The sequence below is a fragment of the Brachyistius frenatus genome, unplaced genomic scaffold (assembly GCF_029030835.1).
Source record: "Brachyistius frenatus isolate BFR_SWC_R1_liver_20210118 unplaced genomic scaffold, ASM2903083v1 Contig_57, whole genome shotgun sequence".
Lineage (NCBI taxonomy): Eukaryota > Metazoa > Chordata > Actinopteri > Embiotocidae > Brachyistius > Brachyistius frenatus.
Window position 1 is genome coordinate 2,419,939 of NW_027210656.1, and position 15,584 is coordinate 2,435,522.

General features: G+C 40.3%; 1 protein-coding gene across 1 annotated transcript in view; it reads right to left on the reverse strand.

The window, feature by feature from the left end:
• The window catches only part of ctnnd2a (catenin (cadherin-associated protein), delta 2a), a gene marked incomplete at its 5' end in the record, with an annotated part of 127,295 nt that overhangs the window by 37,345 nt on the left and 74,366 nt on the right, over positions 1–15,584 (reverse strand). Inside the window, 2 exons of the mRNA XM_069705581.1 lie at positions 3,693–3,875; positions 6,259–6,376. Coding sequence (XP_069561682.1) covers positions 3,693–3,875; positions 6,259–6,376 — 301 coding nt within the window. The remainder of the gene's footprint in view (positions 1–3,692; positions 3,876–6,258; positions 6,377–15,584) is intronic.

Below are 15,584 nucleotides of genomic sequence, written 5' to 3' on the forward strand. Positions count from 1 at the left end.
TATCGGTATGCTGTATATTCCTGTGTGTCTAACTGTTGTTTGAAAACAAACTCCACGCTGTACACTCTGACCTATTACAAAAAGTCTAAGAGACAGAGTAAATCATGCCCTGTCAACCTGTTATGCTGAGGAGAATAGTGATGGAGGAAAGACGTGAGAAAGCGCAGAAGACAGAAAGAAAAAAGAGATGCATCTGGGAAGTGAGTGAGACTGAGAGAATGTTTGACTCCTACTTTTGCTTTGAGCAATATACCTCAAGCTCCACACCTCCCTACTTTACCTCCATCTTTCACTACAATGGAGTCTCTTGATGTTTGAACCTTTTTGTTGAGTGACATACCCCCACTTCTTTCACGTAGGCATAAACCCACAACTATCTCTCCACCCTTTTATTTATATTTCTTTATTCTCCTTTCCCTCCTGCTTGTCATTTTCATCTTGCCCTGCTTCTCTCTCCTGTTGATTCGTTTTCTCTACCTCTCTCTCAATTTCTTTTTTCTCTTTCATTCTTGCCTCACTCCCTCTTTCCCTATTTTCTTATTCTATTTCCATCCTTCTCTCTCCAGTTCTCAGTTTTTCCTCTCCCTACCGACCTTCTCGGTTTCGCTCTGCTGCTTCCCCTCCTCCCCTTGTCTCAAGGTAAACTAGGCTAGTGTGCGTCTTCAGAGAGGTGCTGTGGAGTGTGTGAGACTGAGTGTGGATGTTTTTATCTATACATAGATTGTCTGATCATAAAAATCAAAGGCTTCTTATAGTTTAAAATATGCAGAGGCAGTACAACAAGGAGCATCAACTTACTCTATTGCCCAGAGACATTCTACATACTAAATATGAATGTATAATGTTTATTTGCGTATATACAATTCTCTAAACTATACTATTAAGTATATCAAACATTTTCAAATGTATTTGCTTCAGTACGTTGCAACCTTAAAATGTGATATTTCAAAACATGAATTCCATACTTTGTTTTAAACGTGTATGTATAAATGGTATATTTATTATATCCTTTATCTGCATGGTTAAGAATCTGAGCTGCCACATTTACTGCTGTTTAACCTCAACGCTCTGGAGAAATTGATTGGGTTGTTGAGTTGTAGCTGTCCTATTTGATATGACATAAACATAAACATTTAAGTTATATGTTAAGTCATATAGCTCGATAACAATTGAGCGCTGTCTATGCTCTGCCATCTTTTCCGTGTCTCTAGGCCAATCATATGAAGTGTTAGAGATTACGGCTTTGAAAGTCACTGTGTGTGTTCCAGTGGTCGACTAGGAGTGTTTAGGTCTAGTTCAGGCTCCCACACTGCTCCCTGGCTTTGCTATCTTGACCTTCAATAAATGATTAAGGGGACTACATTATAGTTTAAGTGTCTGTGTCTCTCTAGATAACTCTCTCCTTCTCTCAGCATCTTCCGTTGTTTCTTTTCACACCCTTTCTGTCTCTCTCTCTTTGAACCGGTCTACTTCTCCTCACTCATTTTTGTGTGTATACCCCTGGGTTCCCCCCAGTTCCTATTTGCCTATATCCCTCTCTGCATGTATCACTGTATCACTAAATATGTACTAATGTTGTATTTCTGTATTGGTGTATGTATTAACACTAGACACATCCTCACAGTACTGGCCATTTTGTTGAGTAGAGCCTTAAGATTTTCTCTCAATAAGACAGACAGTGCAACCAATGTGTTGCATTCGCATGCAGAGCCACTGGTCAGCAACGAATAAAACAAAGCAAAAATACAGTGTCTAGTTCAGATAGGTTCGATCCCAGCCTGGGGCTGTGCCTGTGCCTGCGTGGGTTCTCTCTGGGTACTCCAACTTCCTCCCACCATCCAAAACACATGCATGTCAGGATAATCTGTGATTCTACAAATTGCCCTAAGCGTTTATGGTCTTTGTTCCCGTCTGTGTCTGTGTTGGCCCGGTGATATCCAGGGCATACCCTGCCTTCCCCCAAAGTGAGCTTGGGGTATAGTATAGGCTAGTTTGGTAAGGTCTCAAACATCAGTCCTGCTCAGTCAAATAGGGTCTTAAAGTCTGTATCTGATGTTTACTGCATAATCCTAACACGCTCACAACTAAGTCTAACAAGTTTACTGCAGACCGGACAACCTTTTTGACCTTCTGAGAATGTATTTGATTTGGTTGAAGACAAACTACTGTAAAAAAAAACATTTAACTTAAAAGAGCAACTAAGGAGGGGTCCCTCTTCCAGAATGGACAGACTTGAAATTTATGTTTAATGTACAGAAAAGGACCAGCGCAGATAAACAATATTGACAACTGAGATGACAAATTTATAAAAAAGACTGAAAAATAGAGATAAAATAAAATAAAAATGAAGCTTAGGTTAAGAAGCTTCAATTATATAAAACAGCTTCAATTATGTAAGATATGATTAAACATATTTTCTAAAAACCTGAGCCAATCCATAATAAAAGAGTCCAATGCTTTTCAATTCAGCTTGTAGAGTACTCTGTGATCTGCGATTTTCATCTCGGTTTCCATTATTTACCAAAAAGTCCTGTTGAAAGCAAGGCTGCTTCAATCACTCACTCACACCACATTTGGGCTTCATCATGAATGCTGTCTTCTTTTACTTTTTGAACCCATGTGTCTATGGCTGCCGTAAAAGTTAACAAGCTTCCCCTATGAGGTGCCCGGGCGTTCTGAATGTTTCTTCAGTTTTGGCCCCAATGAGCGTGTGCATTAAAGTCCCTCTCAGTTTTCAGCCAATAGAGAGCATGAGTGTTTGAGATTTCTGCTGGCCGAGCCATCTGACTTCCTGTTGGGTCTTTGTACACATGAATGTACTGACATGTGCTTCCCCAATGTTACTGGACCAAATGCTTTGATTTCTGATCGTAAAGAGCCATCTAACAGGGTTTGTAATGCTCGGAAAAATGTATTCACAGTTTTACAGCTGCTCTTTTTTTCCAATGACTATGTGTGGGAAAATGTATTTTTGGGCCAGTGTGCATCACGAGGTGAATGCAGAAGATACAGTAGCACAGTTGGGCCACTACACCAACATTTTTGCAGAGCCCAGTGCTGCTCCTGGGGGCTGGAGATGAACACCTGCTGGATGATTCTGGACCGGTATGTTTGACACCACCATCATTTAAACATCAGGTGAGGGATGAGTGGTGCTCATCCCTGCAGTGCATTCCCACAGACTTGTGGAATCCATTACAAGAAGTGATACTATTTTAAAGCCAGCGTTAGTTTTTTTTTTTTTTTTTATTATTTAAGGGCATGCTTGACAAAGGCGGTACAGTGGTGCAGAGGTTTGCAGTGTCTCCTCACAGCCAGGAAGGTTCAGGGTTCTAACCTGCTGCTGCCTGTCTGTGTGGATTTGCAGATTCATTCCTATGGGTTTTGTCCAGGTGCTTTGGCTTCCTCCCAAAGTCTACAGACTTGCATGCAAGGTTGATTAGTGATTCTATATTCACTGTAGGTTCAATAAGAGTGTGAATTGTTGTCTTTCAGTGTTAGCGCTGTGATGGACTGGCGACCTGTCCAGGATGAATCCCCCCTTTTTCCCAATGTGACCCTTCATAGAAAAAAACAGGTATATATGATGGATGGACGGAATGACTGTAACACACATTTTTCATTCAGCGTGTCAACTTCATTCATCTCCATTATTCTCCAGCTCTATCATCTCCTATTATCTTTGTCCTTACCTGGTCAGCGCCCTTCTTTTTCTTCTTCTTCTTGCCCCAGCAGCCGGAGCTCTCTCCCTCGCGGCCGTTGGCGTCACAAAGCAGGCCATCCAGCTCCTCCAACCCCCCCTGCTGGCCGTGGGAAGTCTCAGCAGCCAGTCGGTATGACAGGTTCCTCAAGATGCATACACAGTTCTCTACAGTCTGGAGAAGTGGGAGGAAGAGAGAAAGGGGAGAAGGAAGATAAGATCACAAAAGAGAGATATAAATGAAAAAAAAAATCGATCGGAGTTGAAATGGGAAATTTGGGTTTGATGCCATCTAAAGAAACATCTCGCTTGAAAACACAGGACAAGCTCAAAGTCAAAGCATGCTAATAAAAACCACCCACTCTCACACTTTTACACTATCAGCACTGTGCTCCCACCCATAAGCCAGACAGATGGAGAGAGTGAGAGAGTGAGAGAGAGAAAGGGAAGCACAACGATCATCTCAGGTAATAGGCTTCTGCATTTTGTTAGCTCACACTTTGAAAGGAGATAAGAAGAAACTCAGGTAAATGAGGAAAAATGACAAACCCAATATATATTGAACCACACCCCATTAAACATGAGTATACAAGTGTCTGAACAAGAGCAAACCATGTCCTACAGTGTTGTCTATTCTTAGGTGTGTATTTCGACTGACTGTGTGTATTTGCATGTGTGTATCCCTGAAAAAGGGGGAGACTTTGAGTCAACACAGTAGAAATTAACAAAGACAAATCATCAATCTTCTTTCAGTCTGACCGTCGGTTTACACAAAAACAACTAAGGAGAGTAATTGAACAGACTCAAGAGATGCAACAAACAAAACAATGTCTCACTCCAGCGAGCGCAGTCATGTCTGAAATTCTATTCACTTGCTATTATATAATGATGTAGTTACAATATATTTACAATTAACTGTGACATTTGGTATTTCGATCTGTTATTTTGCATTGATTCAGGACCCTTTTATTTCCGGCTGCGTGGTTCAGAGTATAAAAGAAGACTGCTGGATCTTGGTTTTTAATGATTACGTGGTACATCTGTTCAGCAGCAAGGAAAGGTGAGAGGTCGGAGTCCGTTACAGACCGGCAGCCCCACACCTGGGTGGGATTCAAGGATGTCTCAGGGACACAGAAATTCCACTCTTAAAACGGTAAAAGGACGAAACAAATTAATACAAGACCGCAGCCATTTCTGTTGTTAGCTTGTCTGTATGACCTTGTGCTTCTCTTCAACAGTCTGGGCTTTTAGAGTCCACGCACTCCTCTGGGACAAAGCACTACATACATTAATGGTTTGACAGTAAACTGCTTCCTGCAGTAACAGCTGTACTTAACACAAGCTGTCAAAGATCAATATCATATAATCTATGAAATGTTAACATTATATAGGTTACGTATGTAGAATCGAGTCTTGCACCATCAATTTTAACTTTTGTATGGGTTAACTTTATTGACTCATGTCTGTGTGCCATTATATCCTGGGAAACCTATTTACAGTAAATGTTCCTACAACTGACTTGCATCTGTACACTTCCTTACAGTAATCTGGAGATTATGTTAAAGTTCCGGCTATCAAAATTGTCACATTACATATAGTGACTCTAGATCTATTGCATTTCTGTCTGGATTTGTGAACACTAAAGGAGTAAAGGGAAGAGATGAGAGTCACAAAGTACGACATACAGAACTATTTACGGGCACATGAACTGGTAGGTAATCAGTTATCTGCTACTTTAACAACTTCAGCTTGAGTTTCTTGACAATTTCTGCTCTTGTTTTAGAAGAATAATTTATTTTTAAATAATCAGCACAAAATATTAGTGCAGTGGCGCTATTATATATTACTATTAGATCTTTTTGTAGTAAATATTTCCAATGATTGACCAGATGAACAGTGTGAGGAGAAGATACTCTGGGAAAAGCAGGTGAGAAAAAAAGAAAAGGAGAAGGCAGACAGAGTACAAAATGAGCACATGGCTAATGTGAATCGCTATTGTAACGGTTATCACTCGGTGGTTCGTCTGCCAATCAATCTTTGTTACTAGGGCGACAACAGTCCTCCTCTAGTGACTGCAGTCAAACAGTGGAGAGGGGCGGGCGTTTAAACAGTGATTAAGGATGGCCATTTAGCAAGGCTGGAAGACACGGAGACCTTGAGAAGTCAGCCATCCACAACACTTGTTTATGTAGTATCGACTGGCCCACATGCACACACACATATACACTGCAAACCTCACACAGAAAAATAGCAAAAAGGTAATGTAAACCAACTCAACTTTGAGTACTGGTGGTGTGAAATTGTCAGCAAGACATGTTGCAATACATTGGAGTTTTAATTTGCCCTAAATAACGTGTTAATGAACTGAACACTCTTTGAAAACTAAAATGTCTCATCCTAGTGGCTGCTGGCAGTAAAGGAGGTGCTAAAAAGATTTCCCCAGTTTGTCTGTGACTAAAAAAGGGTGTGGGACACCTTTCTGTCCTGCAGTCCAACTTCATGATTTAGTTTGAAAATACACATTCAATGTAGATGTTCAGAGTCACACACGCACACACCTTGCTGTCGATCTCATTACTTCCCAGAGAGGTCTGGATAACGTAGAGCAGAGCATCTGTCAGGCCGTCACACTCCCTCATCCTCCGTCTCGCCTCCTCACCTGCTGAGCTTACATTCCTGCAACACATACAAAAAATATTGGTTGGGGAGTGTGCATGTCTTTGCCAAATGGAGAGAATACAACACATCGGAAAAGAAATAAAGCTGGTTGAGGAGGTAAGATAAGACAAGAAGACAGAAAAAAAGAGAGCTGGTAATAAGTGGTGTAGAGAGACAGAGGGAGAGAGAAAGTGTGAAAGAGATACCAGGGAACCTGGCAGCTCTCCCTAAACTAAACAATTGAAAAGGGAGCATTAAAATTCTGGATACATCTCAATATATGCCCTGAAGGCTCGCTTCAATTTAAGGCACTTAACTTGAGTCAAAAAAAAAAGGAAAGGGGAAAAGCTGCTTTAGTCAGACAGTTGGTGCCTGAACTTCATAGCCAACACTGACATCAATGTTGTTTTGATAATTTGACAATATTGTTCCATTTATTATTAGCAGCTTTGCCAATATGATGCAGAAAAATAATGAATTGAATTTTGATTGAACTGGAGGTACAGGTGGGTGGTGTTGGGCTGGATTTGTTTGGGTTTCGCCATGGAGCTGCCTGTGAGACAGATACACTCAGTACCAGACAATGATTCATTTGTCTCTATCAATAAAATAAATATAAATCTGAGGTGTGTGGCATGGGCTAGAATGAATATCATATTTCATTTACAAATCATATTCCAGTCTATACTGAGTACTCCAGAAGAAATAGCACAGACAAAACTAACAATACTTTATAATACATGTTTATTCATGTAGAATTACACCAGGTTTACTGATGCTGTATGCAAACGACACAATAATTCAGAGACAGACACAGGTGAATATTTGTGTGACTTCAAAAGTGAAATGATTTAAGGTCTCTCGACAATATACATTGACCACGGCATTACAATAACTGCACTGCAGCGGGTGACTGCAGTGCAGCTGGACAAATTCTGATTTATAATTTATGGAAATTCATTGCCAATATACTTTACATTCCTAACACATGACACAAACTGGAAATAGTTATAATGTTTAACACTACTGAATGAATACAAAATCATAATGATACTATAAATGAAATATAAAAGTAGGCAAGCATATTTTTAAGTGATTTAACAACTTGAAAGGGAGCCATGCCAGATATAGACAGTCATTTTGATATGTTTTACACACTTTACAAAACAACAGGCAGGTTTGTACTCACACCAAATGCAAACTTTACACACAACTTTTTTCTTTGAAATTAAGAAAATTCATTGTCCAAAAAGAAAGCTTCATATACTCTTTCAGTGAATCTGCTCCTCATAAATAGCATTCACCTAAATACAAATGCAAGAACTGTGTCTAAATGAATATTCAAGTCTGTCTGTTTGTGCACCATGTTGTAGTCAGCCTTTAGAGAAATCAATGTTTGAGCCATGACAAGCATAGTGTAGCATGTCTATGTGTGTAAGCACCCAGGGGACAAATATGGAGTCCTAAAACCTCATTATCACAACCCTTCAATGTATTTCCTCAGCATAGTCGGATTGAGCAGAATCAATTCTTGTCAGTTCAGCTGAACAGTGCCAATGGAAGGGGACAGTGTTGTCCTTTAAAAATTAAACTGAATAGACAGTACAAAGTACTGAAGTGCATGTGTCTTTAGAAGTTTTGAGGGTATTTACTACAGTACGTCCTCTGGCGACCATATTGGAGGGCTACGAATTAGTACGATCATGAACAGCTGATTTTTTTTTTTTTATTCTCACAATTAAACTGTCTCAGTACTCATGTCTGAGAATGCTTTCAATTTATCACTGACGGATCCAGTCTGAATGCATGCAACGTCTACCACTACAGTATAATGGCTACAACTAGGGATGCCTAAATCCAAGTTATCAGTCCCAATAGGGCTTTCAGTATTGGCCAGTACTGGTCCGATCCCAGTGTTTAATTAATAAGCTGTGTGCCTCACTATGTGGAAGAGACCAGGATCATTCTTTTACGTGTAAGGCAACACCGGGCTCAACTTCTGAGCACAATATACCTACAAAGAGCTAAAACTTTGTGGTTAGCTCCCTCCACTTGTAACTTCATTACTAGAAACAAAATGACAGGTCTTCCAGTATGCTACTGACACAGGGCAGTGTGCACTTATTGATGTAAACATATAATTGAGTTGCATAGATTGGCCCCATAGTCACTGTACCCCATCCAGCGTTTTGAGTCAATATTGGTCTAGTATCAGTTTTAGATTGGTGCATGTTTGCAAAAAGTCATCATGCCATTACATTATGGCCAAACCTGCAACACAACTGTGTGATTATATAGTCACACCTTTTTTTCTCTATATCCAATTCATTGGCTGGTTGTTACAACCTTTATTTGAGGACAACACTGCAACGAACTTTCAGTATGCTGCCTTACTGATAAAGGTACAGTATGTTTCTGTAGGCAGCAGACAAAACAGAGTAAGGAATCAAAGGGATGAACAAACCGATTGTTAAAGTTGAGTATCCATGTTTAAATATCATCATTTAAAGGTGAAATGTCAGAAAACAGATGAGACAGACAATTGTGGAGTGCACAGGGAGACAATGTGGTGGCATGAATGAATAAGTTCATCCATCACATTGAAATAATGAAGAGATCACAGCTGTTTCACCAGTCTATGAGATGAGGTCATTCATAAATTGTACTGATGACAAAGAGAGAAAAGAGAGAAAGGAGAAGACACAAGAACTCAATTAAAACTTCTCGTTCACGGCTCCCCGCTTTCAAGAGAAGGTCAAGTCATTTTCACCCGCTTTGAATGCTAATGGGCAAACAAGCACATGATGGAAACGCTGCTAAGCAGAGACACAATTCTTTGTCGAGTCGATATAAAATAACAGAACAGTGAAAACACTTCACCTTGACTAATGTTTAAGCACCAAAGACGGGTGGTGGAGGGGTGAGAAATAGAGGGGGTGAATTATTTACTGCTTTAACGCTCAGCCTTGAATATACTGACTTCTACTGAGATTTCCATCAAGTTTTTTTTTCATCAAATGTCTCATCATGGGTTGAGGAGAAGGTACTTAACTATGCCATATAAATGTTTAACAGAGAACTTTCAGAGAATTGTGATGTTTGCTTGCAAAGCAATATATACTATAAGACAGAGGAAGTGCCTGAAAGTTAAACTTTGACTAAACACATGGAAAATACACAACAGACAAAAATATCAGATACAGTGATGAATCCTGTGTACGTTTGGCAAAAAGCATTTTTATTGGTGGACCAAAACTCTGCTTGCTCCTGTTTCTCTATTCAAAATCTTCTCTCCTGACAAATATCTCACAGACAAAGTTTTAACTAAAGTATGGGGTAATTCTTATCTTTCTCTTTCTGGAGATAAAGATAAGACATAGTTGCGGTAGTTTGAGAAGAAGCTTTCATTATATAGCTGACTAGACAGACCACGTCGTGCAAGCTCAGTTTTGCTAAGATTGCGATAAAAGTCCAGACAGAACTACTCAAAAGTGTTTTATTTAAATCTCAGACCAGGTCTTTCAGAAGCAGAATTCTACAACCGTGAGTCCTTTTTCTTTCTCAAATTTTCATCTAAATGCAATAAAAAACAAAAAAAGTTCCAGGATAAAAGGAATGTGTTTTTTCAAGATTTAAGATTCAAAACACGGACCAATGATGGCCTAAGTTGCTCTTCCGACGAAACCAAAACACGATTGAACCTATTAGCTTTGGTAAACTTGAAATAAATCTGTATACTTCTTTTCAAGCTCCAAGACGACTATGAGAAGCCACACGGCGTATAGGTGAGTTAAGTAAAGCTGTACTACTGTCAATATCATGTCACTAATTTCAAGGTTGCTGTCCTCTTTAATTTCTGAATAATAAAAATTATTTACTGATAAAGCATGCAAATACATGTGAAATGAAAATTATTTCGATGGTCTTTTACTATGTCCCATCAATAACTACACTGGTTACGTGTTATACACTGCTTAATAGCTTGTGTCTGTCTGCTGCATAAGGGCCTGTGGACTGTGGAGCTTCCCCGTAGACTGCGAATGAATGATGCCATGCGTTTGTGTATAACGGTCTGTATTTGTGTGGTGTCTGTGCACATGTGCTTGTTAGTATAGTGGGTTCTGCAATGAAGCAAGACATATCGTGCCTTTCTGCAACACACCTTTCCTTCTGTGCCAGTTACCAACACACACAGTGAGTCCAGGATTTCTTATGCAGAAAAAATGCCTGCTAATGATTTGTTTTCCAGGTGTAATGTGTCCTCAGGCATTCTCACATCTCGCTGTGTTGCATTACGGAATATTTAGATAAAGCAGGCTTTGTTTTAGTCAGCTTCCTCACACGAACATAAGGGATTCATAGACCCTGATAACATAATCTATGCATACGGCTATCGCTCAGAAAGAGAGAGAGACAGAACATCTGATGGCATATTTCATAAGAAGATGGAGGATGAGTATGGAAGATGACATATCTTTAAGCAGTGTCTATGTGTGAACTCTAAAAACGCTTTGCTGAGAGAGGGCACAAGAGAGTTTTCAATTACTTTGTGTGTGTGTGTGGGGTGGGGGGGCATGAATGACGGTGTCTGTGAATCTCCTTAAATTTAACTGGTAATGTCTACATTTAACGAGTCCATTACGGGCTTACACTTCATCCTATCTGATGTCACTCCTCATTAATTCAGTCCAACTCATTAGCTTGCATCGTTAAATAATTACCCACTGAGCAAAAAGACACAGAACTTGATTAAGCATCCCATTCAGAAGTTAATAGTTGTTATTTTAGCTGCAGTGAAGTAACAGGGACCTGCCATTGGTGCCAGTGCTATAGAGCAAACCATTCCCACCTATGGTAGCTGATAATGATTAGAACAAATCATTGTGTACTAGTTATAGTATTGGTAACTTTTCCATTAAGTGTTAGTATTTTGTCATTTCCGTCTTCCGATTGTAATACATAACTTTTGGCTTATTCTCATGGGGAATTGAGGGAGGAATTGTGGAGAGAAATGTGGCAGTGTTAGAGCACGAGCCCCCTTCCTAAAAAAGACAAATTCAAAACAAATTCAGAAACAATAAATATTTGAGCGCTGCTCGGCCAAAATCATTAAAGGTAAAAAAGGCAAAGAGATGTCTGTGCAAACATTAGGTTATTACATTAGTATTATCTTAGTATTACAACTTAACACCTCAACCAACCATAAACTAATGTCCCTAGTTTGACACCGGCTGTAAATTATTGTTGTGCCCCGCTCCCTTGCTTCCTATTTTCTCTGTACTGCCTAGTAAAGGCATGAGAAAAAAGAAAACATCTTTTAAGCTAATGGAATGAGCCAACAGTAGAAGCTCTGCAAAAGATTAAACATGGGAGCTGCCCAGAACAATCACAGCCTTTTTGCTTTGGCCACTGCTTTCCTGAAATCAAGTTATGTACAAGCACTATGTTGAAGGGCTACCATGCAGCACCTCCCACCTTATTCATCCAATTATCATCCAGTCTAGCAACCTGTCAACATTTTTATCTTCAAAACATTTGCCATGACAAACTAGCTTTTTTGCACCAAATTCAAAAATAGAATATGGCAATGTTTATTTTTTTTTAATAATTGTATACACCTAACAGCCTCGTCTCACAAGAAAGGAGAGACAGCAAGATCCCAAATTGGTAGGTGGTATGTCACTTTGGAAAAAGTGGTACGTACCGTTGCCGAGTGGTATAGCACCTCGATTTTTGTTATGCCCCACCTTCTCTAAAGTGCCATGTACTGATTTCTGGTGGTATACCAACTCCTTCAGGTGTATGCACCTATCCCTGGACGCATGCTGCGCCTTTGCCACTGGTACAAACCGTCTGTTGATGTCATTTACCATATTAAAGTGGTAGGCCATACCATAGACATACATACAGGGCCGTACAGTCTATTGCTACGCCACATTAGCCTGGCTAATGCCACGAGCAAACATTTTGTACCGGTGGCACAGAAACATCCTGCCTCCAGGGATAGGTGCAGACCCGTGAAGGAGTTGGTATACCACCAGAAATTGGTACATGGCACCTTAGAGGAGCTGGGGCATACCAAAAGTCAACGTGCCATACCACTAGGAAATGGTACATACTGCTTATTTTCTGAAAAGTAACATCCACACATAAGGTAGAAAAGGTCACTAACAGGCTTCCTGAAACCTGCAGAGGCTGGCTTGGCAGACATTAAACTATTGCATATTTGGACGTGTTCTTCACCAATTACACTGTTAAAAAGATCCTAGAAAGGTTATACATTTTTCCTTTGACATTGATTTTCCTTTCCAGTGTGCAACTTTGTACTGCAGGAAATGAGCTGGGAGTCACTGAACAAATAACACATTACTATTGATCAATTTCTACAGTTTTTGTTGTTTCTAAGATCTGTGCAACAGACATAGGAAAGACAAGAGTGAATCTCAGACAGATGTTACAGATGTTACTCAAGGAACAAATGACGACTGAGTGACTTTGTCTCAAACAGCTGGTGTGTGGTGGCTCTGCACAATTGGCTGACCGTGCGTGTGTGTGTGTGCGCGCGTGTGTGTGTGTGTGTGTGTGTGTGTGTGTGTGTGTGTGTGTGTGTGTGTGTGTGTGTGTGTGTGTGAGAATGAGGCCACATGCGGCCGAGGGTCATTACCAGGTGGCACGCACATGTATACAAAACCTATTAATACTAATGAAATAAATATGGAAACAAACTCCATCATGACATCACAATTAATTATTGATTCATCCATAAACTAATCCTACTGCGCACGCACGCACGCACGCACGCACACACACACACACACACACACACACACACACACACACACACACACACACACACACACACACACACACACACACACACACACACACACACACACACACACACACACACACACACACACACACACACACACACACACACACACACACACACATCTTTGGGTATCTGAAAGCTGATAGTGTTTATGAGTGTGAGATCCTGATAAGTACAGAAACACACTCACACACATTCAAACAGTGTGCACAGCTCTAAGGCAGCATGTAGTTTTTTCTCTCTCGCTTGGCTACAAACCAACAACCTGCAGGGAGTTAAACAGCCTCTGAACGGAGGATATGGAAACCCCTCAACAGAGGACCTTGTGTCTGGCCTGATAGCACTTTACCAAACCCTGAGATAGTGCAGGAGTTGTGAAGGGATTTTTGGCATAGTGGACAAACCAGGTGATTACAACTTCCATGTTTTCTGTGACACACACTAACCCCAAAAGCATGTTTGCCATACACAATCACTGAAAAAGGAGTGGATGTAAAATTGTGAATACAAGGGCTGTACGCTTATTATTCATCCCATTCAGAAGTGGAAGTCAAATAAAAGCATGTACGCAGCCATCTCGACTGTAAAAAGACAGTACCAGGTCTGCATTATGTAGTATGGGCCCCAAAACATGGAAGAAACATGATGCTTTTCAGAGTATGTGGCAATTGAAAAGTTTTCATAGGAATCAATGGGACACAAGCAGCAACCAACAGTGTCGTCACCCATTAGCTTGTGGCCATTATGAAATCTTGAGTTCGGATATTGGTCGTTGCCATCTTTGGAGTGGTTTGGAGCCAGAAGTGACCGTAATTGGACAAGCTGGGGGGAGAGAGCGGTGGATCTGACTCAATCTGATTTGAAAGCCGATGCTACTACGTCCCGCCAACCGATAGCCGTAACTTGACTACACCACAGGCCTGTCAATCAAACAGACATGCCCCAAAAAGATGGCTCTTTGAGGCTTATTTTCAAATTAATGACCTGATTATTTTCAGTTTGACTGCCAGAAATAAAATAAAAATAAAATAAAAGCGACTTTAGCTAACAACATCAAAATGATTAGTGGAAAAAATGTATTGGCTTTGTATTTCATGAAAGACGTTGAACCTCTGGTGTCCCTTGATGGTATTGCAGCATAAGCGTTTCTGCATCGGCCTCATTTTTCAGACTTGGAAGTTAAACCCACTTTTATGTAGAGTCTATGATGGTTGCGCCATCTTTGAATGTGGTATCCATTTCTCCGTAATATATCCATGCACTGTTCATGTGTATGTGTGCATGGTCATACATGTGAATAGGAAGGGGGCCCACAACTTGATTAGGACAACATATGGGTCCATCAGCACCATTAGCTCCTTGGCCCACATTTGAGATATGCACACATTCACACACTAACACACACCCAAAATGGAAACACCTGATGCCCTGACACCAGATCATCCCCATTATCAGCAACTCCCCCTTGCCAGCTGTGATTTCAGAGACTGATTCAGTTTAGCGCCTTTGCTTTCCACTGGGCACAAATGTGTGAGCTCGCATACTCAGACTTATACAGACATATACATATATATATATAGACACACACATATACAAGCTCACAAACAGTACATGTAAGCTCAAACACAGCCACACAAGCACACACAGCGGAGGGATAATGAGAGAGGTGAGAGGTCTGAAATTGAGCCGAGGTACACTGGGACCTGAACATTGTGATCTTGTGTCACTTAAACCCATAGAAAAGTTAGTGAGATAGAAAACAACCCTGGAGAGCAGCAGAAAGACCTTCATTACTTGGTTAGCATCTCCTCCTCATTGTTCACCACTTCTATGTCCTCTCTCTTCTAATCTTTCCCACTTCTTCACTTCTGCTTGCCCATCCTCCTTCTCCTTTAGCAGCATTTACAATTTGATCTGTAACTTCACAGCACAGAAGAGTGCAGTGGCAGCATCATTTATCTTCCCCTGCATCTTTAGGTGCCTACAAACACATGCACGAAAGTCCTATAAACACTTTAGTGAGTCAGGAAAAAATGTAATTGACAAAAAAAAGCTGGAGATCTACAGATGTCACAAGAACAACCTGATGACCGAGTTTTAAAAGTTGAAGGCAATACATCTTTATTTGAGATGAACAAACAACTAAAAGAACACAAAGAATCACAAATGATCTGATTCCTATACTGAACAAATCTTAACAAAAATCTACACAGATATATTTCTGTGTACTGTTAGTATACTGCTAGTTATACAGATGGTAAGATGATGATATTATATCAAGAATTGTATGGTTGTCTGAGATATCTGCAAGAATTGAAAAATGACCTTCAAAAAATATCAGCAGCAATGTACATCCATGGACACTCTCTGTGATGCAGACTGGAACCCTAAAAG